The sequence below is a fragment of the Chinchilla lanigera genome, unplaced genomic scaffold (genome assembly GCF_000276665.1).
Source record: "Chinchilla lanigera isolate Chin_1 unplaced genomic scaffold, ChiLan1.0 scaffold00020, whole genome shotgun sequence".
Classification (NCBI taxonomy): domain Eukaryota; kingdom Metazoa; phylum Chordata; class Mammalia; order Rodentia; family Chinchillidae; genus Chinchilla; species Chinchilla lanigera.
The window spans coordinates 22,405,384-22,433,142 of NW_004955421.1; the positions used below are offsets into that span (position 1 = coordinate 22,405,384).

Below are 27,759 nucleotides of genomic sequence, written 5' to 3' on the forward strand. Positions count from 1 at the left end.
TTTTTTTTTTTTTTTTTTTTTTTTTGTATATTCTCAGAATTGTGCAACCATCACCATAATCAATTTTAGGCCATTTTCATCACGCAAAAAAAGAAATCCCATGGCAATTAATAGTGACTTCCCATTCCCCACTGTCATTAGTTCTAGGCAAACCATTAGTCTCCCTTTTGCCTCTGTAGATTTTCTATTCTGAACATTCATTGAGTGTCCAGAATATTTACTTGTCAATGGTGAGTGACTTCATTTATTTTGTGTAATGGGTTTGAGGTACATTATGTTTTAACCTGTATCTATGCTTCATACCTTTTGTGGTTGAACAATACTGTGTAGCTGTTCCACATTTTCTTTATCCATTCATCATTTGATGGACATTTGAGTTGTTTCCATGTTTTGGCTATTAATGCTGTTACGAACTTTCATGTGTTTTTGTGTGGACATTTCAGTTCTCTTAGGTGTTAATTAACTAGCAGTGAAACCACCAGGTCATGAGGTAACTATGCCAAACAAAAAATAAAAATTTTATTGTTGTTCTGCTTTTTTCTTTTTTTGCAGACCTAGAAATTGAATCCATAGCTGCCTTCTCACTGAACTCCACCCCCCGTGACACACGCACACACTTTTTTTTAGAAACAGGTTCTTGGTAAGTTGCCCAGGTTGAGTTTGAGTTTGTGATTCTCCTGCTTCATCCTCCCAGAGTGCTGGGGTAACAGGTGTGCACCACCACATCCAATTAAAAATTTATTTATTTTAAAAATAAAAAAATTTTAAATTTAATGTTGAACTCACATTTTTCTAAAGGACATTGTAGTGATTGATTATAGCTCCAAAAATATTCCATAAACCTTCTTTCTTCTCTTGTTACTTTTTCACTCCACTCTTCATTATGAAAAGTCAGGCATATAGTAAAAGTAGAATATAAATATACCTAACACCTAAGTTTAATAACTGATACTTTGTATTATTTTGTCTAAGTATTCTGAAAGTAAATACAGTTAAACACCTCAGTTTACATCTCAAAAAATATGGACATTTTCAAGCCAGGCATGGTGATGCATGCCTGTAATCCCAGCACTCAGAAGGCTGAGACAGGAGGGTGGCTGTGAGTTTGAGGCCAGCCTGGGCTACAAAGGGAGTTCAAGGCTGACCTGAACTCCTGGACAGTGAGATCCTGTCTCAAAAAAACAACAAAAAGGACATTTTTGTGCATTGCTATGATTGTGATTTTATTGCTGATGTTTGAGTGGCTGACTTCAGTAAGTGGTTAAAGTAAAAGCTGGATTGATCCTGACAAAGGCACATCTTTCATGAACACCCACGCTGGAGTTTTAATAGAATAATATTGTCTCTATATATTTTATAGTTTTTGGCATGTCAGAACTATATAGTTCTCTGTATGATAGTACTACTTAATATAGTGTGATTTTTACTTTAAAAAGTATATTCTTCTTCTCTTGTGGTCTGTGTGTTGTGAACCAGGCCACTCTTCCACCCTTGAATGACATGTCTGACTGGAACCAAGGTTCTGTTTACAGGTTTATTGCTCTTTCTCCCTGTATCAAAGCTTTTTCACTGGTTGTCTTTTATATCTCAAAAGAGATGCCTCAGTTGAAGGCATTCATTCTTATTTTCACTGCTGCTACCTTGTTAGGATTCTTCTCTGTTCAATTATCATAAGTTTTCAAATTGGTCTTTTTGCTTCTAATCTCTCCACTCTAACAGACAATCTACTGCTTGAAACCTTTGATGGTTCTCTATTGCCTACAGAACAAAGTTTTGTGGCAAGTCATAGGAAGATCTTATCAACCTTTCTTCTCAGCCTCAGCCTTTACCCCTTTGTGCCCTGTGCCCATCACTGTAACCCTCTTTATGTACCAAATAATTCATGATCTTTTATGTTTCTATACTTTCCTTCATTCATTTCCCTAGTTTGGATTTCATTCCTCTCTGAAGAAAGCTCCTTGCCCAAATATAGCTACATTATTTCTTTGTTCTGATAGTTCTTTATATATACTACGTTACTGAATTTAATAATACTTTTTTCCATTTCTGTGTGCTCTCAAATACAACATACCTTTGACAAATGTTTAAGTACCTACTATATTTTGGGCTATTAGGTGGCTACAGAGCAAACAAAATATATAACTTACCTTGATAGAATTTATAGTCTAGCAGAGTAAGCTTGTTGAAGGCAGTGACCCTGTTTTATTTTGTGTTGCTGCTGTCTAGCACAGAACCTGCCCTGTAGTAAACTTTTCAGTGCATATCATTGAGTAAAGATGCTTACTATACCCCCAGAATTCAAAGACCTAATCCAAAAATGGTATTCATGAGATAAATACACACTTCTCAGATAAAGAAATACAAATGACAAATAAATACATGAAAAACTGTTCAACATCATTGGTCATTTGAGAAATGCAAATTCAAATAACACTGAGATCCCATCTCACCCCAGAAAGAATGGCTGTCATCAAGAAATCAACCAATAACAAATGCTGGAGGCGCTGTGGGGAAGAAGAAACACTTTGCCACTGCTGGTGGGAGTGCAGACTGGTGCAGCCACTGTGGAAATCAGTCTGGAGATTTCTCAGTAAACTAGGATTAGAGGTCCAATTCAACCCAGCCATTCCCCTTCTGGGTATTTTTCCAGAACTGAAAACATACCACAGCGATATATGTGCACCCATGTTTATAGCAGCACAATCTGTAATAGCTAAATCTTGGAAACAACCCAAGTGCCCATCAACTGAGGAATGGATAAAAAAGATGTGGTATTTTTACATAGTGGAATATTACTCAGCTATAGAGAAAGATATACTCGAGGCTTTCAAAGTTAAATGGATGCAACTAGAGACCATACTCATAAGTGAAATAAGTCAGACTCACATGTATAAACATCATATTGCCTCGCTGGTATAAGAATCTGAAAGAGTAAATAAAATCTGAAAGGTACAATAGAGATTGTGAAAGGGAAAGAAACTGCTCAAAAGGAAAGAACAGCTGGGATGAGGGAAGCGAAAAAAGGAAGGAAAATTTATATATATACACACAATAGCTGAGGTAATTATACTGCTAAGTTCTATTGGTTTATTTATTTTTTTGTTTGTTTGTTTGTTTTTTGTTTTTTCTCCGGTACCGGGAACCGAACTCACGACCTTGCGCTTGCCAGGCAGGCGCTTTTTGCCGCTGAGCTAAATTCCCCAGCCCCAGTTCTATTGGTTTATTGAAAGGAACAGTTAATGTGTAATTGTTTGATCAATCTTACATGCCTAGATCTGGTTATCTGACTAACCACTTTGAAGATAACAGTATGTAATATAACAACCATTGTTAATTTCCTATCATCTCACTTTGAAATTTTGTGTCGATTTTATGTTTTATATCTTTGTTATTTTTTGTTCTTTTCTCTTTAAAACAAAAAAATTGCTATTTTTTTCTGCAAAGAATAACTTGAGACTCAGATTATTACAGGCAGAACAGTGTGCAAAGACAAAATGTGAAGATGTATTTAGGGTTTTTCTAAGAATGAGATACTTTTTGTCATGTTTCATTATAATACTCAACTAGAAAAGTGGTTGGCAAACAAGTTAACTTTGAAGCTTCCACACCTTTAGAATATCGTAAGTAGTGATTCTTTAAAAGGTAGTCAGTATCAAATTCAATTTTTAAATGGATTTATTTGGACTGTGTATTGTGTAGTTTTTTTAAATGTAAATTAATCTGTACTTTATACTTTTATAAGTGTATATTTCTAAGTACTCAGACTGTCTTCATCCAAGACCATGGTATCATGGGAAATATGGTTATGTTGTAGTCTTTAATCTAATTAAGATAAAGCCCAGATATACTTTTATGTTATTTTCTTCTAAAAACTGAAGGTTAACTGCCTATGATACTCGTTATAGATCATGTCCTTGTCTGTGGTGCCTGTTCAAACTCAGGGAAGGCAAAACTAATTTTTCTGTTCTTTAAAGCCAAAACTTTTATTCATTTAATGAACATTCTTACAGAAGAGGTTTCTAGATAATAGCAGGTATATTCACTGAGGCCTTGCTCTCTCCCCTGCCTAGCAAAACCACTTTTAAAACATGAACTAACAGAAAACAAATAATGCTTATAAAATAGGATTACAGTCGTAAAAGGTAATTTTAGAAAGTGAAATACATTGTCTGATTTAAATTGTATAAGAAGTTTTATTTTTCTTCATCTTAAAGCTCTCCAAACATTGTTCATAGCATTGTGTGGCATCTAGTACTGATCTTACAAATTTTTAAGTATTAGAAGTAGCGCAGGGTAGAATTCTTAAATAGTAGGGAAACTGATTTTAGAGGTTAGTGTGCTTTGCTTTTTGGGAACATTTCTGTGGTTGTGTTTTGCTTTCTTGTATTATTTTCGGTTTTGCTTTCTCACTTTTTTGGTTTGTTTGTTTTTTGGTCTTTGAGACAGGGTCTCACTGTGTAGATCAGGTTGTCCTGAACTCACTGTGTAGCCCAGGCTGGCCTTGAATTTGAAGTGATCCTCCTGCCTCTGCCTCCGCCTCTACCTCCCTAGTGCTGGGGTTACAGGCAAGCACCATCATGCGTGGCTGGAGTGTGAACCCTATATTTCAGTTTGTCCCCCAAGAACTGGAGAGAATGTAACACTGCTTTGAGGTACAGTCCTTGCTTAATCTTCATTCTTAATCTTCACTCTTCTTCCCTGTGATAAATACTGTAGTTCTGCCACAGAAAGGCCTGATCATGCAGACGATAAGCATTTGGTTTCTTAATTGTATTAATTCTCACCATCTTGGCTTCTTGCTGGTGTATCCTCCTCACCTGGCTGGAAATTGCTATTTTTGCCTCTGTACTTCAGTCTTCCTGGTTTTATTTCACAAAAGCAAACCACACTCAGTGCCATAAGATGTTTGACAGAAGGTAGAGGTTATGACTATTAGTATAGTGCTATTTGCATTCTTTGGCTTCTTACTATTGCCTTATGTCACTATATTATTCAGTCAGCTTTTTAAATCATTCACTGTATAATATTTCATATGGTAACCTTTAACCTTTGATAATGAGAAGTGTAAGTGAGAAATACATTTGACTGTTCAGTGATCAAGGCCAACTGCTTATGAAGCATTTTACTACATACTTGCTGACTTACTGGGTTTTGGTGTAATTTGCAATTGATTAATGCTTCAGTTTGGAAACGCATCTTTTGAAATTTTACATTTTTGTCATCTTTTCTGTTGTAGTCAATGAATAGCAGTTCACTGAGTATATCAGAATTGGTGATTACATGGTATTTCTCTTAAAGACACGATTTTCTTACAAGGTAGGGTTATAACTCAGTGGGAGAACACCACTTACCTTGCATATGCAAGTCCCTGGATTCAATTCCCAACATCCTTTCTGTAAAATAAAAATGATTCTCTTAAATTTAGACTAATTATATTTTATGGTAAAAGCAGTAGGTATTTGCCTCAGAAGATGCTCAAACATGATTTGTTAATACAGTCTTGAGTTTTCTAGATAATTAAAACTACTGTTGGCCTTAAGATCACTCTTTTCTCAGAAGGTTTTTTTGTTTTGTTTTTGGGGTTTTTTTTTTTTTTTTTGCCTTTTTGAAACAGGGTCTCACTACGCAGTTCACGCTGTCCTTGAACTCACTTATGTAGCCTAGGCTGGCCTCAAACTCAAAAAGATCTTCCTGCCTCAGTCTCCCAAGTGCTGGGATTACAGGCATGTGCCTCCATGCCCAGCTTAAAACTCATTTTTTTTTTTCAGGACTCAAACTCAAACTTTGCGCTTGCCAGGCAGGCCCTTGTGTCACTGAGCTATATCCCTGGCCCTTTTTTTCTTTTTAAAAAATGTTGCTTTTTTGTGTTTTTGTCTAAGAAATATAATTCTTAACTATCGTTACTAGTAGTGAAAACACATTTACATCCCTGTTAGGCTACTTTTAAATGACTCCTAGAGTAAAGGTTATTGTTATTTGAAGATATCAGATTAGTCTTAATATTTTCATTCCAAGGAAAAGTCAAGTTTGTGTCTGAGAATTGTACAGCTAATTATACTAGGTTCTCTTCTGGCTAAGATTGTCACATGCCTACAGATACTAATAAAGTTTCTCACAAGATGTGTCTTTTTGTGTCTTTGAACTAAGTCAGGTATAGTCATCTGTGAATAAATAATATTCAAGCTATGTTTCTGAATTTGACGTGTTAAATTTCAGGGTGAGTAGAGTTGAGATACATATGCAATCCATAGTGCTGATGATACTTATTTTTGTTCTTTCAGAATTACTTCTATGAACTTTAAAGCAGGACTGTTATTATGTGACCCAGTCAGATCTGACCTTACATAATTGTAGCTTTTCAGTATAGGGAACCTAAGAAGATGGCAACACCAGCTCATAAAAGCATGTAAGTAATTATGTGCACATACTCTGTTTAACTGAGTTTGTTTCTTTTGCTCTTACAAAAATGCCCTTTTTTTCTTTTCCAGACATGAAGACAATAAAAATGGTAAGAAATTACTTTATTGGTTCTTTGTGGGGGTTACTGTAGTAAATATTTCATTCACAAATAATGTTTAAATTCTTTTATCTTCATTTCTTCAAGTTCTCATGTCTCCATGGAAAGGAAAATTAACTGTTCAAAATTGTGTGCTGTGTGATATAACTTTGTGGTCCAATAATGGTGCAGTAATTCCCGCACAGTTGTAAGTATCCTTCCTGATACTTATAGTACAGTTATTTTTCATCCAGTACTAGCTGTCTAACCCAGGGCCTTGTGCATGCTAAGAAAGCACACTGCCACTAAAAAGTATGGTACCTCCAAGCCCTAGTTTATGTTTTTGTTTCTGTTTTAAATTCTCTTTTTTAGGTCTTGGTGGATGATATTAGGTTAAATTTAGCAGTTAGACTTGGGTTTAGATAGAATGCATTTGAGAGGATGTGTAGAACACAAGGCTGTGACACAGGAAACCTAATTTTTAATCTATTAATGGGAAAATGATCTCTCAGAATAAATTATTCGATACTAGAAGTCTGACTTTCCTCTAAAACAAATCAGATTTGCCTAAATATAACAGATTATAGCAACCAAATTCTGTTATTAAGTTCATTAAGATTTGCATATTATACTCTCAGAAAAATATTGCTTAAAGTCGATGTTACATCTGTCTACACTATAATAAATTACCATAATATATTTTTTCCTGGGGAACCATGAAAGACATCTGTGAACCATTTTTGTTCAGCGGGTTATAATCTGGTACCCAAAACCGTCAAAGGTAGGCATAGTTTAGTGAATACAAAGTAAAAACAAGTGTAGTATCAGAACTTATTTACATTCTGTTGATCCTCTTAAAGAAAAGTCAACAAAGGTATTGTAACCCACAAAGTAAAGAGTTAGTTGTATGAATAAATAAAAAGAAAAGAAGGAAATTTTTTCTCATTGTAGAGTGCAGCTAGTAAATGTTGAAAAACTGATAGAATATGATAATCAACAAGTGGATGTCAAAAATAGTAAGTTAAAGCTTGGATGATATTTGCATATATCAGTACAACTTGCTTATTAATCACAGGGGGAAAATTGACTTACCTGTAGGGAAAACTGGCAGATCTCATCTTGATTAAGTTAACTTAGCCATTAACACAGTAGGTGCCATGTGCTTTCTGCTATTCGGCACAGAAAATGACACAGTAGCGCTTCTGTCTGTGGTGTGGCTGCTAACCTAATCAGGAGAAAATGTTAGACCTATCCAGATTCAAAGACATTCTATCAGATGGTCTGTATTCTTTAAAATATCAAGGTCTTTAAAAAGAAAGACTAAGAAATTGTCCCAGATAAAAGGAGACTAAACAAATAGGATAACTAAATGCCTTGTGTTATCCTGAATAAGAAATTGTTTTCTTTTGCTGTGAAGGACCTTAATGAGACATTTGACAAAATTTGAATGAGGTCAATTAAATAATGGTACTATATCACTGTGAATTTCTTGATTTTGATGATTGCTTCATCATTGTACAAGAAAATTTCCCGTTTTGAAGTAAATATATGAAGAAATATTTAGTTAAAGGACTAGGTTTGCATCTTACTCTCAGAAGAATCAGAAAAGTTAATGTGTAGTGAGTAACAAACCAAATGTGCTTGGGGATCTGCGTGAAGGATGTAAACTGTGTTTTATACTGTTGTACAAGTTTTCAAGTCAAAAATTATTTCAGAATAGGTTTTGGAAAAAGTAACTGGGCTATGTCTTCATTACTTTTCTCCTATTGTTGCAACAAAATATCTGGCACCCAAAGTTAAAAGAAAAAAGGTCCATTTAGCTCACAGTTTGTAGAGGTTTCAGTCTATAATCAGCTGGGTCCAAGGCAGGATGGCTTCACAGAGGAGAGCAGTTCATGGCAGCAGAAGACAGCTAAAGAAACAAGGAGGAAGACAAGACTTTTTCTGTCCCTTATATTGTATGCAGGTTACCCACCCTTAATCCTAGCCAGAACTATGCCAAAACAATTAGGGGACTGATTTACCAGTCTCGCACTCTTAATCCCAACATCACATACTCTAGATTTAGCTACCTCTGAAAAGGTCCTATGACCACATGAGGCTTTGGGGGGACATCTAGACACAAACCACCACAGGAAAATATAATACAAAAGATACAGTTCCTTGTATGGCACAATCCAGTATTACCAGGAATTTTCAACTCTTCTGTGATTCTTCCATACATCTGGATATTTTGGTTTTACCAAGAATACATATATTCAGAAAATCTGGGCATATTTTCAGACCATATGTGTGGGTCATATGTATGAAAATCTATAATGTTACAAATATGCATATTATTTAACCTGGAGTCTATTAATTTAAGGACTTTTGTGGTAATTGTACTGTTAATTGCATTTACCTTAGAAAACTAAAACTTACAGAACTATAGATATAATTTCAATATTTATTGCACAACTTCATATTGTTTTTTTTAGACCACACATACTAGATTTTGAGTATGTAATTCAAGTGTCATCTTTGAGAGAAAAACTGCCAGAAGCTGCTTTGAGAAAACAGACTTACTCAGAGGAAAGAGGTCTGTTGAAATGAAACGGCGCACTGCATGTTCTGGGCTTTCTTTTATTTTCTGCTCTTTGTCTTCCAAACACACATGCACACATGTACTTTTGTTTCATCATAAATGTTCCTTAAAAGGGTCTTTCGAGAAAGTTCTAGAGTTGTCATACTCATTTCCTTGGAAGCTGAGTAGAAACTGGGAGGTAGTTTTATTTAAAATGAAAGACTAGGTTTAATAGATGATATTAAGAGATATTTAAAATAGTTGGAAACTGACAACCATTCTTCTCAAGGACAAAAGCATTTTTGTTACTGTTTTTATTTAAGTACTTTTAAATCAAATGAATGAAAAATAAATATGAAAAAAAATTTTTGAACCAGGCGTGGTGGCACACGCCTGTAATCCCAGCACTCAGGAGGCTAAGGTAAGAGGATCATTTCAAGTTCAAGACCAGCCTGGGCTACAAAGTGAGCTTGTGGGCAGCCTGAACTGCATACCGAGACCCTGTCTCAAAGAAAGAAAGAAAGAGAGAGAGAGAGAGAGAGAGAAAGAGAGAGAGAGAGGAGGGGGGAGGGAGGGAGGGAAGAAGGAGGGAGGGAAGAGAAACAAAGGAAGGAGGGAAGAAGGGAGGGAGAGAAAAGAAAAGAAAGAAGAAAGGAATGGAAAGGAAAGGAAGGAAGGGAGAGAGAGAAAGGAAGGAAGGAAAGAAAGAAAAATTTTTTGGTCATTTAGGTTACTTCATGGAACATTGATGTTTATGTAGTATTTGTCTTGTTTTTTTGTTTGTTTTTGGTACTGGGAATTGAACTCATGACCTTGTGCTTGCCAGGCCGGTGCTGTGCTGCTGAGGTATATCCCTGGCCCTCGTATTTGTCAACGCTGTGGCCGTGTCAGTGTAAATGAGAGCATTATTTTAAAATAATTAATTCACAGCTGGGCATGGTGGTGCACACCTGTAATCCCAACACTTGGGAAATTGAGGCAGGAGGATCACCACAAGTTCAAGGTCAGCCTGGACTACAATAGTTCAAGACCAGCCTGAACTACATAGTGAGACCCTGTCTCAAAGCAAAACTACTTCAGTAACTTTTTATTAAGGAGTTTTATAACTATGAACATTAAATCATAAAGGTTTTTGAGTAGTATTGCTAGTTCCTTCACTTTGGTGATGTAAAATGAGTGAATAATAAAAATACAACATATTGAAAAAAATGTTTATTTTTCTTATTTCCTTTACAGTCTGTTCCCAAGATTTGTGCTTCAATTTGTATGAGGCAGAACTGTCAAACAAACAAGGGAAAGAAGTAGATAAATTAATATACTACGTTGAAAATAAGCAATTGGTAAGAATTTTTTTTTTAATTTGGTTTTTTGAGACAGGATCTTGCTATGTACTTCACACTGGTCTTGAGCTCACTGTGTAGCCCAGGTTGGCCTTGAACTCATGGCAGTCTTCCTGCCTTAGCCTCCTAAGTGCTGGGATTATACACGTGTGCCACCAGGGCCAACAAGAATCATTCATTTAGAACATAATTTTTTTCTTGAATTGAGAAATTGGTGTCAAAGTATTTGCTGGCTGTGTCTAGATAGAATTATTTTAGATTGCTGAGATGATTTTCTTTGAGATTTCTTGATGTGTTCACATTGACTTAACATGTTTTCATCCCCCATATACCTCAGTTTACTTTTGTGTCTCAAAGTGTTTATTTATTACCTTAAAATAAGTGTAAGAACAGTGGATTTTATCTTTGTTATGGCTGTATAGGTATTTGAAATGGTGAACAGTGGAAAAAAAAACTTTTAATTTAATGATTTAGAATGGTAGCTTTTAGATAACTTCCCCTGATTTCTGGGGACAAAATTCTCCTACGTGGTAAAAACATTAAAATTGTGGAGTTCAAGATTCCGTTGAAGACTGTGGTAGAATTTACTTTTATTTGTATTTTTGTTGCACCTAGAACTGATTAGTTTCTATTATTTTTTTATCAGGATGTTGTAGAAAGAATTTGGGAGAGGTTGATACCTTCTAGTCTTTCTAGTTCCAGGATTCTGCAAAAATTTTTATGTAAACATGAGTTTAAGGTGCTACTTAGGACTAGAGATGTAGCTCATTGGTAGAGTGCCTGCCTAGCTTCTGTGAAGGCATGGGTTCAATCTCCAGCACTGTAAAAAATAAAATACAATATTTATAGATCTGATTCATCTTGAATTAATGGCTGTGTGGTAATGTATTGACTTTTATTTTCCTTGTTTTCTGAGACAGGGTCTCACTATGTAGTCCAGGCTAACCATGAACTCACTATGTAGCCTAGGCTGGCCTCAGAACTCTCAGTAATTTTTCTGCCTCAGCCTCCCAACTGCTGGGATTACCCATATGGGTTTTTGGATGGTGATTAGAAATGTAAACCATCTCACTGAGAAAAAAATGAAATAAGTCTTTTCTCATTGACCTGATACATGGTTGAAGAATATTCTGAAACTAACCCTTGCTGTTCTAGTTACTGTGTTTAGCCAGGATGGGGCCAAGATTATTTGAGCTAAGGAGCGTGTGGTTTCTGATACTGGAGACAAAATTCTCATCACTCCTATAAACACTAACAGTTCAAGAATTTTTTCTTGAGCTCAGAATACCATGAGTGTAGTAGACAACAAAGGTGTTAAACAGTCTTTCATGTTTTTTGTTTTCATGTTTAAGGCAATCATCAAATGCTTAGAAGATCGAGGGTTTGTCATTTTACTTCCATCGTCAGCCTTAATAACAGAGCCAGGTAAAGACAGCTAACTTTGGGGAAATTTTTCTTTCAGTTTATTTACGTTTGTTTTATAAGTTCAAAAGCAATAACCTTTCCTCTTTTGATTCTCATTCTGTATAGATAATGGAGATGAACAGATGAGTCTGCAAGTGTTACATTTGTTCCGTTCACCCCTGGCCACAGGTGAGGGTCCAGTGGCATCCAGTTCACTTGGGTCTGTTTTCGGTCCTCATCTGACTTGACATCTTGGTAATTCATGACAGTGCTGTTTTAGGGTTTTTTTTTTCCTCTTCAATAACTCTCTTTTCTTACACTACAGACTTGACTCCTCTTGACCTCCTTTGAAGGCTTGCCCTTTCCTCTGAGCATCAGGCCCATGTTTTCAGTGTCTGCTGTCATTTCCACCTTGATTATCTCCAGGGTTCCCCAAATTCATCTTGTCCAAAATTGAATCCATCTGTTACTGAACAGTAGTAAACAGGATATACTTTACCCATAGCCTATACATTAGTAGGCGCAACTCAGAGTCTTCATAGATGTGCTTCCTTCTGTCTGTACCATTGATTGCTGTATTTGTCGTATGCATTTTGAGGATGATAATGCCTCCCTAAAGGACCAACACTTAGCGGTTGTCGCTAAAAAATATTATTCATTTAGTGCCTAAACAGATATGCAATATAGCTGTGGTATTAAATTTTCATAGGGCAGTTAGGTTAAAATTACGTCTTCTTAAAAAGGTTCTTAAGGAAGGATAATAATCAAAAAGTGGAGAAACACTAATCTGATTTATTTATGTCTATCAAATTGTACTTTCAAGATCACTTTTTTGATAACTTTTCAACTAGAATCCTTAGGTTTATTATCAATAAATTGTTTAGTGTTTATCTTTTGTCACAAGAGGAAATTCTCAATGTTCTATAATCATACTCTGTACTTTTTTTGTTTTGTTTTGTATTCTGTGATGTGTGTTAGATAAGTGTTCAAATACTAAGCTCCTATAAACACTAACAGCCAGTATGGCCTGTGTTAAAACGTAAACTTTGCCTGTGGTATTTACAAAGCTGCAGCCAATACAGGAAATTTCTTAAAAGTTGTTTTTTTTAAGGGGGGTGGTGTTGAGACAGGATCTCACTGTGCTGCCCAGATTAGTCTTGAATTCTTAGAGTCGGGGGTCCCCCACCTCAGCCTTTCAAGAATCTGAGATTTTTAAGGGTGCAGCACCATGCACAGCTAAAATTGATTTTTTGTATTAAGTTACTGAAAGCCAAGAGCTATACTTTCTTGGGTATCACTTTTTTGGAATGAGCGAGAATTAGGATTTGTAATAACAGTGGTTTATTTGAATTGTTATGTTCAGTATTGTAAAAGGTGTAATTGATTTAGCAATCCTAAAAAAAAAGATAAACCAAGTATTTTCTCAACATTATGAATCTGCATCCAGTACTGTCTTTGTATACTGAATTTTAGAGCACCTCTTAAGATTTCTGACATCATTCTTTTTCATTGTAAATTGACACTTGGATAAGAACCTTTACTACCTGTACCCAGAACAGACTAGGAACTCTATTAAATACTGGCATGTTTTATTTTTCATTTGCTCTTCACATTCATTAAGACATTTTTTTACTTGGGGTCATCCAGAGGTTTAAAGCTTTAGTTGTTTTACTTTGAGTAATATTTTGTTCAGCCAACTTAAAAAACATTAAAGATTTTATAATAGTCTGTTAGAAATAATACTCATTACCAAGTTCTTTCTTTCAGTAATGCAGTTACCTAGAAAATGCTACTTTATTGCTAACTGTGTACTTTACAATGCATAAGGACTTTTTTTTATATTTTATACCTTCTTCACTTCTTATGTGTGAAATATGAGCTACAAAGACAGGAACTTTTACTTGAACACTTAGCCACATTTTCCTGTTTGTTCATATTTGCTCTTCTTTTCCTCTGACTAATTCTTGTTATAGTGGTAATTATTTAAATAGGACTGACGTGATGTTTTATAATTCTGCAGTTGTTTTCTCTTTTAAAAGAATGGGATAATTCCCATTCCATTTACTGGGTACCAGAGGTCTTTATTATCTGTTGGTTTATATTACTGATAACTGAAATTTTCTGCTATATATGTTAATAATAAGTTCATAAAAGCCTGACCTTCTCTTGTTTTCTCTCACTGGTTCATTTTAGTTACTGATTTGCTTAAGAGATAGCATTCAAAGAGTGAGTTAGAAGAGAAGGTGAAATAGACTAGTTGATTTAGTTTATTTTAAATTTCTTTATTCCATTTGCTAGAAAAGATAAAGGAATTAGCAAATGTTATATCAGTGAGATTTGAAGATTAGTTAGGGCCTTCTTTCAATTTAGTTGATTTGCATTATAACTTCTCAAAAGAATTTGAAGAGAGTTGTGTAGGTACAAATAAAACAATGTATTTCTAAAGCAGAAAATAAGTAAAATAGGAAAGTATATCTGCTCTAAAGGCCATTGTTGCTACTATAAAGGACTATTGACATGCTGCTGAGTTCCTGATCCAATGAGATAGAGCTGGAGGTAGAGTCTAGTTTATTTGTCCTGACTTAATAAGTGCCTGTCATGATTCTGTTTCAGTTCAGTGTATGCATATAATTTCCAGTCTGTGAAGTTAAATATTTAGGAACAAATCCCCCCCAGCTTAAACCATGTGCATGACTGTCCCATTGAATGGCTTGTATCACTGGTGGTACAAATGGATGTTATTGCTTTTATCCATTTTTTTACTAATAAAATTAATAAAAAGCCACCCAATAGGACAGTCATGCATGTAACACTGGTGGTTTAAGCTGCAAAAGCAAGATAAACAAATTGCAGCCCTGTCGTGAATATGTTAAATACACTCATAGGTGTGTTAGTTGCTGTTTGGTTATTGTTAGGAACCTCTTGGCATATTTAACTATCCTTTCATCCCCTACATGTTTTATTAAAGAAACTTAAGGCTTCTAATATATGTGATATCTATTTTAGAGGTGAAAGTTTTGAAAATTGAAGATGACATCTTATGGAAGGTGGTTCCTATTTTACCTGCTCTTAATTGTGCCCTCCTAGAAGCAAAGAAATTACTTCCTGAAGAAGGACCTCATCCAAACACATTAGTAATGCATAATTTCCAAGAATTGTACAAGGTGAACAAAAGCCTTTCACTGACTGCCACTCCTCAGGATGGAAAGAAAGAGACTGCAATCTTTGGGAAACTGTCCAGTAGTTTTGATTTGGTTCCTCCACCCGAAAAGTGCCCTATGGAATCTTTAACTCGTTTGAAGTCTTATTTTTCAGATCCTAGTGGTTATACTTTGGAAGTATCTGCTGCTTTGGATTTGTTAGCAGAACATCCTCCATCTCCTTATATTTCAGATGGAATTTGTGATGCTGGATTTTCTTTAGTTATGACTCCAGATCCTGAATTTCTTGATTCAGAGGTAGAAATAAAAAAAAAAACTCAAATGGAAAAAAATTGTGAAGAAATGTTTAAAGCAAAGAAGGCAGCTGTGGTTCCATTGAGTGCAGCGTCAAATCTGAGAGTACAGCCAAAGAGAAAGGCCAGCACTCTGCCCACAGTGCCCAGTAAGAGAGTGAACCTGTGCCGCCCATTTGCCAAAAGAACTACACCTGGAGCAGACAGCGGCTCGTACTCTCCCCCAACTCTAAAGTTAGTTAAAGGACAGTTTCCTCAGAAAAGAAAAAGAGGTAAGTACAATTTATATGGATTATTAAAATAGTAACTGTTGCATTCCAAGCCTGTACCTGTCTGGATTTATGTGGGCTGGAGCACGGCAGACTGTTAGAAGTTTGTTAGAAACACCAGTATGTCTTTCTAGGAGATGTATGTACCTGCCAGAGCTTGAGAAGTACTCACCTAGATAGCTGCTGAAAACTATGAAATATGATAAACTAAGATATCGCAAAAGCCTGCCCACAAAAAGCTTATGTTCCTCTCGTAAAACCTCTCAGACTGTCACGTATTTACATTTCATTCTCAGAAAGATGGTCATCTATTTTTCTGGGCCATCCTGTAACAAATTGAGGTGGAAGAAGGGAATCTTCAAAAAGCAGGCATAGCAGTGTCAGCAAAGGGTGATAGCCGACAGCCTGAACACATATAAAGAGAAAGGAAGTGCCTGTACCTACAACACCAGAGCAGTCTGGGATCAAGTTTCTGTTCGTATGTATCAGAGTTTTTGAAATGATCGCCTGTCTGAAAAGCTGAAGCAGGAGGATTGCAAGTTCCAGCCCAGCCTGGACAACCTAGCGAGACCCTATCTCAAAATATAGAAAAAGGGCTCAGTGCAAAAGCTTAGGCTCAATCCCCAGGACTAAAGACAAAAAGAAAAAAACAAACATAACTGGGTCTTAAGACTAACCTACTGAAATGGAATATAGTCATATATTGAAAAAGTTCCACAGAAGTTTTGATGCCCCTGGAAAGTAACTAAAAGTCAGATTCCAGTCATTAAGTATTTTGACAAATGTACTTTAGCCAGCATGCCACGCCATCATCTCAAATTATATTTAGTGTGTGTTCTCTAAAAGGGCGGGGAACTCAACAGCCAAGGAGCCGCTTAGTCATACCTGTATCACCTTTGACTCCTCTCAGTCTACACTGGCAAAGTTCAGCAGTTGTGATGGAGACCACCAGATGGCTTCAAAGCTGAATATGTACTTTCTGGCCCTTCACAGAATGTTTGCCAACCCATCTATGCTGTCTTGCATCAGAAAGTGCTAGTCTCTAAAGAAGAAACATGTAGGATATGCTGATGCACAGGATTCTGAATAATGGAGATTTTACCCCATGTTTTAGCAAATAATTTCTGCCCTGCTGTGGTTTGAGAAATGGTGTGGTGTATGTGTGTTTGTGAGGTTGGTGGAAAGTTTGACAATATAAAGCATGGAATCAGGCTGTACAACTGTTTGTAAGCATATTCCAGGCCAACCACACTGAGCAGCTATTCTGTGCATGCCAGTTTACTTCAGGGCATTTAAATTATCTCTAATTCAGCATGCATTCTTACTGTTTTCCAAATGTTTTAAATTACTATCTATTCATTATATTTGATATTATACTCTAGTATCCATAAAGTCATACTTGACTGAAACAAATTTCAAAGAGCTTTCACTATGTGTAATACAATCTGATGTATTCTGTTCTTTTTAAATTAAGAAAGAATTTTGGTTGTGAGACATTTAATTTGTTTTACAACCCCACCCCACACTGGATTATTACATGATTGAGAAAGATGGCATTTGGTAATACATCTAAACTACTACCCACCTCCCAACCCTCTCAGCTTAGGGCCTTGGTTTAGGAGCGATCTTCCTCATAGGTTTTGGTTCTGTAATTTTACTTTCTTTTTTTTTTTTTTTTTGGGTTTTCTCCGGTACTGGGAACCGAACTCACGACCTTGCGCTTGCCAGGCAGGCGCTTTTGCCGCTGAGCTAAATCCCCAGCCCCAATTTTACTTTCTTTTTCTTTTAATTTAGTCTTAACCATTTTTCCTGCTTGTATTTTTACCTTTTCCCTATGCTGAAGATTTTAGAAAATGTAACTGGAGTGTAATGAGAAGTCTTATACCTTTAACTCCAATGTGCTGCATTATTTATGGTAATTTCACAGGGAAGAAAATAGAGCTAGAGAAATCTGTAACATTAAGAGATTCTGAAAGCTTTCTTTAAAACTATTCCTTTCTTTAACCCCCTCAAAAGAATGAAATGAAATGTGTCTCTTTTCCTACAGATCTCTGACACTTACCAATATCTTATGCTTAAGATAACTTTAATATCATATTTAGTGTTCAGAATGAGAAATAGTGTTTTTTGTGTAACTTAAAATATTTGCTAGTATTCATATGTAATTATATACGTTTGGGGCCAAATTGTATTGGTGGAAACAACTGAATTTATGAAAAGCCAATGGGAAAAAAATTAATGTTTAACTCAAAAAATTGACATGTTATTATGTAGTATTAAGCTAGTGAATTTTTTTTTCCTTCCTGCCTACATCTGGCTTTAGCTATTTTCTTAATTCCATGTAAGAATCAAAGCAAGTCATCTTGTAAGAGTGGTGATTTCTTTTTTGTGGGGTGGTCAATTTGTAGCAAATAAAATCAGGTGCAGACTCCTCAGTCTTTGAAATTCTTTTTTTTTTTTTTAAGTTTATTTTGCAGTTGGCATTACAGTTGAGATTTTAATGAGGAGTACAATATGACTCCGTGAGCATACAATCTCCTCTCTATAGGGTGATTATAGTTTTAACCAGTTTTACCTGTGACATCAGTCAGAAAAGATTTTACAGAATTTTTAAAACTTAGGTTATGGTTTTTATATCACCCTGGTATTTTTCGTCACCTGAGAAAGCTAAAGGCAGACTCTTAGCAAGTTCCTATATTTATATTTATGTGAGAACATTTAACTCCTTATTTTAAAAAAACAAAAAAACGAAGTCTCACTGTGCAGTTCAAGCTGGCCTTGAACTCATTTTGTAGCCCAGGCTGGCCTTGAATTCGCAGTAGTCCTCCTGCATCAGCCTACTAAGTGCTAGGATTACAGGCATGTACCACCACACCCAACCCTAACTTGTTTGCCTTTTTTAAAAAAAAAAAAAATCTTTTAGTAATACCAAAAAATTTATAGTTTATTCTCCATTACACAGTTGCCCCCCATCCAAAGGAAAAGAAATAAAGAGAAAAACTATGGTGAAAACTATCTGGGCCCCTACACCTTAAAAAATGGTGTCTTTTTCTACATAAGGTGCGGAAGTGCTGACTGCACAGTTTGTACAGAAAACCAAATTGAATAGGAAAAACCAAGAAGTTCCTATTTCTAAAGATGTTCCAGTGGCAACAAATGCTAAAAGGGCAAGGAGACAAGAGAAATCTCCAGTCAAAACTGTTCCAAGGGCTAAGCCACCTCTGAAGAAATCTCCACAAAAGCGGAGAGTAAATGTAGTAAAAGGCATTGAGAATCCCAGAATCCGAAAGCAGCTACAACCTGGTAAGAAACACGTTCCTGTAAATGTAAACGCTGAAATACAGATCTGATGGAGCTTGCAAGGTGTATTTTGAAATGGACTATAAGAGCAGTTGGAATTTATCAGTAATTCATTGTATTCTTTCGTTCAGATCCTGACATAAATAACTTGATTTCCTATTGCAAACAAGGAGGAACGTGGAAAGACTAACTTTCACAGAATAGACCCTACTTTTTAATTTGTATAAAGCCTAAAGGTGAATTTTTTTAAAGAGTTAATAGTATGAAAGGCTGTATTTATGAGTAAGTGCATCAGCGCGTAGCATCAGGCAGTATTTGTCTGAATCATAGTTACAAAAAATAGAAGGTATGGGAGCCAGGGATACAGCTCAGCGGCACAGCACCTGCCTGGCAAGTGCAAGGTCCTGAGTTCAGTTCCCAGTACCAAAAAAAAGTAAAAGGCAGTTAGTCTGTCTTGAAATTGTAAACAAATTGCTCAGAACCGTCAGTAATCCAGAATCCTGTATATGGCTTAAAAGCTATTTTAAAAAATTATTTTACATTTCTGATTTTAAGTAAATAGTAAATTTTAATGCTGTAAACAAAACACTGACTACTATACTGCTGTCTCTCCAGCTGTTAGACATAACTTCTTTTCTAAAAAGTTCTGTGCTCACCTCACACTTCACCTTTGTGCCACTGAATGCACACTCCCTCTGCTCCTGGGTCTCGGTCCACTTCCTGCCTCCTCTTCTGTATATGGTGCGATTCTTCTTCCAGATTACAAAGTATGAATGACACCCTTCCTGTGGTGTTGAGTCCCGTTGTTGTCTGTGTGTTATTTCGTTTTGTTTTTTGTTTTACAAAGAGACTTCATTCCCTCATTTTTTTATATTTCTGTGAGTTTTCTGTCTAATTTCCCTGATTCTGCTTTTTCCCTCATCTATATCATAGACAGTAGGGATTTAGAGAAACTGTTTTGTTGGTGTGCTGGAATTACGGATGAACTTGTTTTTGTATCTCAAATTCCTTTAATGTTTTATGACGGAAGACTTTCTTAGAAGCTCATCACATTACTCTAAAGCTCATGGTGGTACAGTTTTTGCTTCCATACTAAATTTGAAGTCTGTCCAGCCTTCTGGGGAGGATTTATGACTTGATCTTACCTTATGTGTCCATAGATAGCACTTACTACTTTCCCAAGGTGTTTCTTTCCATTTGATCAGTTTATCTGCTCCAGGTACAGTGTTATTGAGAGCTCTTCTTGGTCCACATCACGGTCCAGGAAGTTTATATTTGTAATCCCATGGAAAAGTTATCGAAAAAAAAAAAAAAAAATTGGAACTCAAGCAAGTTAATGCCAGTCTACCACTTCCAGTGCAGTGCATGGCGAGAATAAAGACACCAAGGCATACTTGTAGCTGTGGGAGGCCAAGGGCATCCTAAATGCAACTGGGATGATGGCTAACTGAAACAAAGGCCTCGACCCAGGGCCAAACCCAGTTTTTATTCATTCATGAAGAAGGGAGTGGCTTGAGGATGAGTGACTGTGAGAGTGGCAGGAAGTATGTGGGTGCCATGAGCTGGGCTAGGTAGGAGGCCTGAAATCACCTCTGCAGTATAGAGAGAAGGCTATGCAGAAAGCGTAATCTGCGTGACCCAGCTGAGATAGTATCTAATGTTTTGCGCTCAGTGCTTCAGCTCTGATGTGTTATCTTTTATGCCCTGGGAAGTCATAGCTGGATCCCAGTGGACAGCGTGGAGCTGGGGCGTGGCTCTCCCTCCGGCCCTGCTCACGCATATTTTTTGGGAGCCATGGTGTGGGACAACGTTGACCTGTCCTTCAAAGACTGCATGTCAGCATCTTGGCTGGACTGATTTTTATTGCTTAAAGCCAGCTCTGTACACATCAATACATGGAAGTAGGGCCAGGCTCAGCCCAGATGGAGATAATTGCTCTTCTTTCAAGGCGAGTCATGCAGGTGTCCTCCACACAGTGTAACATATTTTTACTCTGATGTAATTTTTCTTTGTACTAATTAGCTTTTAATATTGATTGACAAATTTATTGAGAACTGTGCCCAGATAAACTGTGCCCATTGAGAAAAATGAGTCCAGAACATTACATGTACCACAGTGATACAGGTCATTCGATGGGGCAGTCATGCATGTATGGCCCCACCTGGAACATGTTAAGACAGATGGAATGTGGTCTTGCTGGCCTTAATTTGAAAAGTACTGACTAAAAGATTTTGAGTTTTGATTATTAGAATCAAACGAGAATTTAAAGTCAGTTTTATTTGACTAAAACTAATAACTTTCTGTTTGAAAGTTGGTGATAAAGTTTTTTGTTCACTGAATTTTTTATACTTTTATAGAATTCATTTGGTATTGTCTTACCTGTCTTAGTGTATCAGTGTTATATTTTTTATTGTCTATTACAAGTCAAAAATTATTTACGTAAGACTACATATTTATTAAACTAGCATTCTTCCTCACTTAAGTACAATATATTTCTTAGTTGACTTCACTTACATGTTTACCCGTAAGTATATAGAAGCCATAGTGTTAACAGAGATAGGGTGAAATTAGTATCAGCAAACATGTACCGTAAAATAAATTACGTGTTTCTCTTGGGCATGGTGGTACAACCTGTAATCCCAGCACTTGGGAGGCTGAGTGAGGAAGATCTTAGTTCAGGGCTTTTCTGGACTGCATAATGAGTACAAGGGCAGTATTAACTACACAGCAAGAGCTTGTCTCAAAATTGAAGCCAGTTGTTGATTCTTTGAAGTGTTTCCCATGCAGTTTGGTTTTTGTTCATGAACTCTCTGCCTACCCCTTTGTCTTCAGGATTTGATCCTACTTTCTCTTCCAGTAGATTTAGTGTTTCTGTTCTAATATTTAGCTATTTGATCCATTTTGACTTTATCCTATTAAAACGCTTTTGTACATCAAAAGAAATCACTAATACAGTGAAAAGACAACCCACAGAGTGGGAAAAAACTTTAGCTAGCTGTCTCTCAGACAAAAGACTTACATCTAGAAGGTATAAAGACTGCAAAAAATCAGACTCCCCAAATTCAAAGACCCAATCCAAAAATGGGCATCTGAGATGAAGAAATACAAATGGCAAATAAATACATGAAAAAATGTTCAACATCATTGGTCATTCGAGAGATGCAAATAAAAGCAACACTGAGATTTCATCTCAGCACAGTAGAATGGCTGTCATCAAGAAATCAACCAATAACAAATGCTGGAGGGGCTGTGGGGAGAAAGGAACCCTTCTCCACTGTTGGTGGCAATGTAGACTGGTGCAACCACTTTCGAAATCAGTCTGGAGATTCCTTAAAAAATTAGGGTTAGAGATCCTGTTTAACCCAGCTACTCCCCTTCTGGGTATTTTCCCAAGAAGAATTAAAAACATCATACTACAGCGATGTATGTGCATCTATGTGTACAGCAGCACAATTTGTCATAGCAAAATCTTGGAAACAACCTAACTGCCCATCAACTGAGGAATGGATGAAAAAGATGTGATCTTTTTATACAATGGAGTACTACTCAGCTATAAAGAAGGATAAACTTGAGACATTTGTAGGGATATGGATACAACTTGAGTCCATAATTACAAGTGAAATAAATCAAATCTCTCATGTATAAACATCGTATTGTCTCCCTAGTGTAAGAAACTGAAAGAGTAAATAAGATCCAAAATGTACAGTAGATATTGCAAAATGGGAAGAAAATGCTCAAAAGGAAAGAGGAAACTGGAATGGGAGAAAGGAGAAAAGAAGGAAGGGAAAATGAATTAGCTTATTGTAAGGAAAGGTTTATGCCTATATTGCTTTGATCAATTTTTCCTGCCTATACTTGTAATATGAGCAACTACTTTGAAGATAAAAACATGCAGTGTGCTAGCCATTGTCCTCTCCTACAGTCTTGTATTGAAATTTTATACCATTGTTTTTGTTTTTATTTTTACTTTCTTTAAAATAAAAAAAAATTGAAACCAAAACAAAACAGAAAATATTAAGGGTTGAGAATGTACCTCAGTGGTAGAGCGTTTGCCTAGGATGCCCCAGGTTCTGGATTTGATCCCCACTATTGGGCGGGTGGTGAAGGAGGTGTTTCCAGTATACCCATGGGGCTGATGAGGCTGTTGTCTCTGCTTTAAGCTTCTTCTTACCACAAGCCCCTTTGGATTTTGCTGTTTTCAATAAACACTGGACAGTGCTGGATTAATTTTACGCTCCCACACACACCGTTTTCATTCTAGTGATGACATAATAGGTTAGAGTTTTCTTCTTTTCTTTAAATGTATTAGTTATTGGCCTTTGCAAGTAGGTTGTCAATTCATTTCAGACTTAATACAAATAATTGTAGAGAGGAACACGGTTGACTTTTCTGTCTGTCCATTCACTTGCAACAGGGAATCATTGCCTAGTATAATTGTGAACCTTATCCCTAATAATAATAGCATTTAAGGAGAATTAATGAGCCTGTAATTCTAGCACTTGGGAGGCTGAGGCAGGAGTATTATTGTGAGTTCAAAGCCAGCCCTTGGAACTCAGTATGTTTTTTGACCATGTCTCAAAAAACAAAAAAAAAATGGGTAATGAAATGTTCTGAGAATAGGTAAGCAAATCACTGGAGAATGTAAATTTTCTGATTAAGGACAAATTGAAAGATTTAATTATCTACAAAAAGATAACCAGATTTGCTCTTTGTGGATAGAGTAAAAGGGTAATATATTAATTACTGAAAGGAATGTTTTAAACGATGATAACATTAACTAGTAATTCTGGATATTCATGACTCCTAATTTTTTGTATCCTTACAGATTATAATTTAAGCTCAATATAGTCAGTCTGTTTTGAACCTAGGTGGTTTTTCTTATCACTTGTTAGAGGAAGTGGTTTCTGAGAAAATATGTTAGCTAATACATACATACTTCCAACTAACTACCACATTCCTATGTCTTCACTAGATTGTAAGCTCCCTGAGGGCAAGACTCTCTCAATTTCCTTTGATTATTTTTCCCTCTATATATGTTTATTGGCTTAATAGTATGCCTTGTGTATAGTTCAATACATGCATTTTGAATGGTGACATCTTTTTAAATTAGTGTATAAGTCCTCAAGATTTGTTCCTCCATCAGTATTTTATAATATATGTATCTGAGGATTGAGAGACACCTCAATCTGTTAATAAAATTCCTAATATATAATCTGTGTAACATATCAAGAGATATTTCTTGACTATGTAACTGTCAATTTTCACTAAGATGTAATATGAAAGAGAATTAATTGTATGACTAGTGTTATATCTTCTCATCTTTTCTTTTCTACTGAAGCCAAAGAAGAAACTGCTTTACAGCTTCAATCAGAAATTTCATCAGATGGTCAAAAAGATGGAATTAGCATAAGTACAGCTCAACCACAAAGTACCACAGTGGCTCAAAAAGATCTTCCTGAAAACGCCATTGTCAACTATGACTCCCAGGCCTTAAATATGTTAGCTGATCTAGCATTAAGCTCTGCTGCCTCTTCCAAACCATTATGTGAGGCTAGAGACCTTCCCTGCTCCTCTGAATTGCCAGAAAATGATGTTTTACTCTCCAAAGAAAGTTCACCAAGTGGTACTTCTGACCATGAATATCATAGGGGAGTTAAAAGTCAAAAAGGTGTACTATTACCTAGATCATCCTGTGATCAGAAGAATAATTCAGGGTCAGACTTAACTGTTAGCCAAGAAGAAGAGAACTTAGTTCCTTACAGTCAGACATCTGCTACTGCCCAGTCAGCACTCCATAAGCAAACATTCGAACCTCCAGGTGCAAGCCAATACACTCTTATTATTGTGGAACATTCATATGCCCTACTGCTTGGAGAACATTCAAAGAAACATCTACAGCAGAGAGGGTTGCCAGGCCCGGCTTTTGCCAAGAATGGAACAAAAGGCCCTGACACCGGAACTCCAGTGGGAAAAGTCATGCCATTTCGACATCTGCAGAACACCTCTCCTCTACAAAAGCTTTCTGAGGATTCATGGGTAAAGCGCAGAGGTCGATTTGTATCTTCCAACCTGAAAAATGTTTTTTGCTCCCATACCGTAGTTAGCTGTGACGGGTCTGTTAAGGTCACTTTCAAATGTGAAACAGAATATGCATTCAACTTAGATTCCAGATACACAAACAATCCACTGGAGAAAACTGTTGTAAGAGCACTGCACGGGTAAGTAGGAGTGAAACTTGATGAAAGTGGATGTAGTTTTTCTGTTGAGATTAACATAGTAAGATGGGAAACTTGTGCCAGACTTTGGGGAAGGAGAAAGAAGTGTTGTGTATAAAACTAGTAATTGAATATTAATATCAACAAATTGTTTATTGACAATTGAGAATAACAGGTTTTGTCACACCAGTGATAAGTGGAGAGCTTTTTAAAGATAACTTTAGTCTTACAAAAGGCTTTCCATTTTTACAATGCTTTTTCAGCAACACTCATAGTCTTTTAATTATGTTTAGTTGATATCTCAGTGTAAAATGGCATGGCAGTGATTCTTTATTTTATGTATTTAATTCTAAGACTGAATTCTAGGAGAAACATTTAAAAATTGCTTCTAGCTTATTAAATTGATCAGATTGATAGGAGAGAATGGTTTTACAGAAAGTTGTTGTATAAGTCTTCCATAGGAAGAGATTGAGGCTAGCCAGGCGTGGTGGTGCATGCCTATAAGCTCAGCACTTGGGATACTGAGGCAGTACAATTGCCAAGAGTTCACAGCTAGCCTGAACTACAGATGAGACCCTGTCTCAAAAAAGCAGAGAGAGAAATTAAAGTTCAGGCAGTAACAGCAGAATGGTTAATATCACAGACTTTAGTGTTTAGACTAATCTAGGCAGTCTAGTCTAGCTTGTAAATTCTCCCGTCTCATCACGTCTTACGACCCTGGACAGGTTACGTACATCTAATAATGGCTTCTCAATCTTTACTATGTGTACAGCTTTTCTAGGGAACTCATTAAAACTGATGCAATTAGTCTGAAGTGAGCTCTGATTCCACCTTTCTAACAAATTCCCACGTGATGTCAGTGGAGGATGACAGTCTGTGGGTAATATCTTTTAAGTATGGATTTACATCCTGAGGGTTTTACCGTCTTAGGCCTTTTTACAGTGACTGGTCCATTGTAATAAACAGGAACCATCACTGTTAGCAAGAAGCATTAGCATGATGGCATTGTGGAGTGATATTTAGTTACCTGCTGTGAACTGTTTCACATGTGAGGAATGGACTTTGCAGGTCTTTGCAGGCTTCTTTCTTATACATGTTCATATATTCTTAGTTTCGCATGTACACAGGTGCATTGTTATTTCCTTAGCCTTAATCCTTAACTGTAGCTTAGCCTGCACTCAACCCACTTCGGCTATCTTCTATACTTTTATCTGTCAGAGGCCATTATGGGATCTCCCACTATGGTTTTAAGATATTATTGAGGACTGTAATCTGAAAATAGTGTAATTCTGCTCAATTGCATAGAGAAATATTATACTCTGTAAGACTTCTCCAACTATTAGAAGAGAGACACAAAAATAATGAAAAGACAAATGAGCTAGCTATAGTCACCAAAATAAAAGTGACGAGGATTTGGGTAGTTAATGACACTGTTATTCGTACACTAGTGTACTGTCTCCAAAGAGTTGGTAAGCAGAAAAGAATGGTAGACTAGGCATCAGGAGAGTGACATTCGGATCAGTTTTATCATACAGGTTTTGTGATTTGAAAAAGAAGCCGTGTAAGTGTTTTGATTCTTGGTTCCCTTCTCTTTAAAAGGGCTGGGTTAAAATATTGAGTGGATGGAATGGGTTAGACTTCATAATTATTTATTACACCATCTTACTCATTGTCTCATATCTGTAATATTTAAAATAAAAATGAATACCAAAACTAGTTCATAAGGTAGCATTTGTTTGTAATTACCAACTAAAATAACCATTTTAACTTTTGTGTGTACTTTAAAATTTCAGGCCCTGGAACATTAATTTGCCTGAAAAGATGGAAGAAACAAAACTTCTTCTTCATATGTGGGTAGCTCTGTTTCACAGAAATGAGAACAAAGTCATACAGTCATCCCGAAAAGTGGTAGAACATAGCAACCCAGCGAAATATGTGTCTCTGAATAGCACATTAGAGTGTTTTGAACTCAGTGAAATTGAGGAATCCTCCAGTGTGGAAAAATGTTCGGTAGAACCTCTGTTGGAGACTAACGGAATGCCCAGGGGTCACGCAGACGGAGTGTCCTTCCGGGGCCCTGACTGCCTGCTGCCTCTCCTTAAACTGCCGTCTTCCAGAGAGGCGGAACTGTGTGTGCAGGGTGAACAGAAGGAAACCTTTGCAACAGAGTGTCACGCAGATACCTCAGAGAGTCACAACTTCGCCTATTCTTGTAATAATGAGGTATGATTGAATACTGTAAATGCTAGCATTATTTTTGAAGAAATTTCCTTTTTTTAAATGTAAAAATCACATTTGAAGTTAAAACATTTGTTTTATGGTAAGAAAGTGAACTCTACAGCGAAAGGATTTTCATGGCAAAAGTTTAGTTTTCATAAAAGTGTGTTGTTCTGATTGTCCACAGGTACTTTATCTGCCATCCTAACTGAAAAAGGAGGAGTAGAAAATGGTCACAGGGCTCAGGTGATCTGGGAGCCCACCGTGATGGTTTTGTTTTTGTGGTGCTGAGGATTCCTTTGCACAAAACTAACTCCTCAGCTTTTTTTTTCTTTTTGTTTTTAATTTTGAGACAGGGTCTCATTAAGTTGCCTAGGCTGGGCTCAAACTTGCAGTCAGTGCTGGTGCTACAGGCTGACACCACCTCACCCAACTGAAGCAGAAATGTTTTTCACAGGAGATTTGACATATGTTCTAGACATTGTAGAGATATGGTAAATT

The 27,759-nt window shown here is 36.4% G+C and overlaps 1 protein-coding gene across 9 annotated transcripts in view; it reads left to right on the forward strand.

The window, feature by feature from the left end:
* Fam208b (family with sequence similarity 208, member B) overlaps window positions 1-27,759 on the forward strand; it is a 66,821-nt gene that overhangs the window by 24,089 nt on the left and 14,973 nt on the right. For 4 of the 9 annotated variants that reach the window (XM_005383842.2, XM_005383846.2, XM_005383843.2 and 1 more), the window contains exons 3-14: window positions 553-640; window positions 6,282-6,406; window positions 6,489-6,508; window positions 6,605-6,704; window positions 8,974-9,074; window positions 10,296-10,399; window positions 11,752-11,824; window positions 11,930-11,992; window positions 14,810-15,529; window positions 18,587-18,829; window positions 24,165-25,044; window positions 26,835-27,264. In XM_005383842.2, coding sequence (XP_005383899.1) covers window positions 6,381-6,406; window positions 6,489-6,508; window positions 6,605-6,704; window positions 8,974-9,074; window positions 10,296-10,399; window positions 11,752-11,824; window positions 11,930-11,992; window positions 14,810-15,529; window positions 18,587-18,829; window positions 24,165-25,044; window positions 26,835-27,264 — 2,760 coding nt within the window. In that variant the 5' untranslated portion in view covers window positions 553-640; window positions 6,282-6,380. Of the gene's footprint in view, window positions 1-552; window positions 641-4,516; window positions 4,653-6,281; window positions 6,407-6,488; window positions 6,509-6,604; window positions 6,705-8,973; window positions 9,075-10,295; window positions 10,400-11,751; window positions 11,825-11,929; window positions 11,993-14,809; window positions 15,530-18,586; window positions 18,830-24,164; window positions 25,045-26,834; window positions 27,265-27,759 lie in introns of those variants that run through there. The other 5 variants (XM_005383844.2, XM_005383845.2, XM_013513664.1 and 2 more) reach the window with 4 other exon arrangements.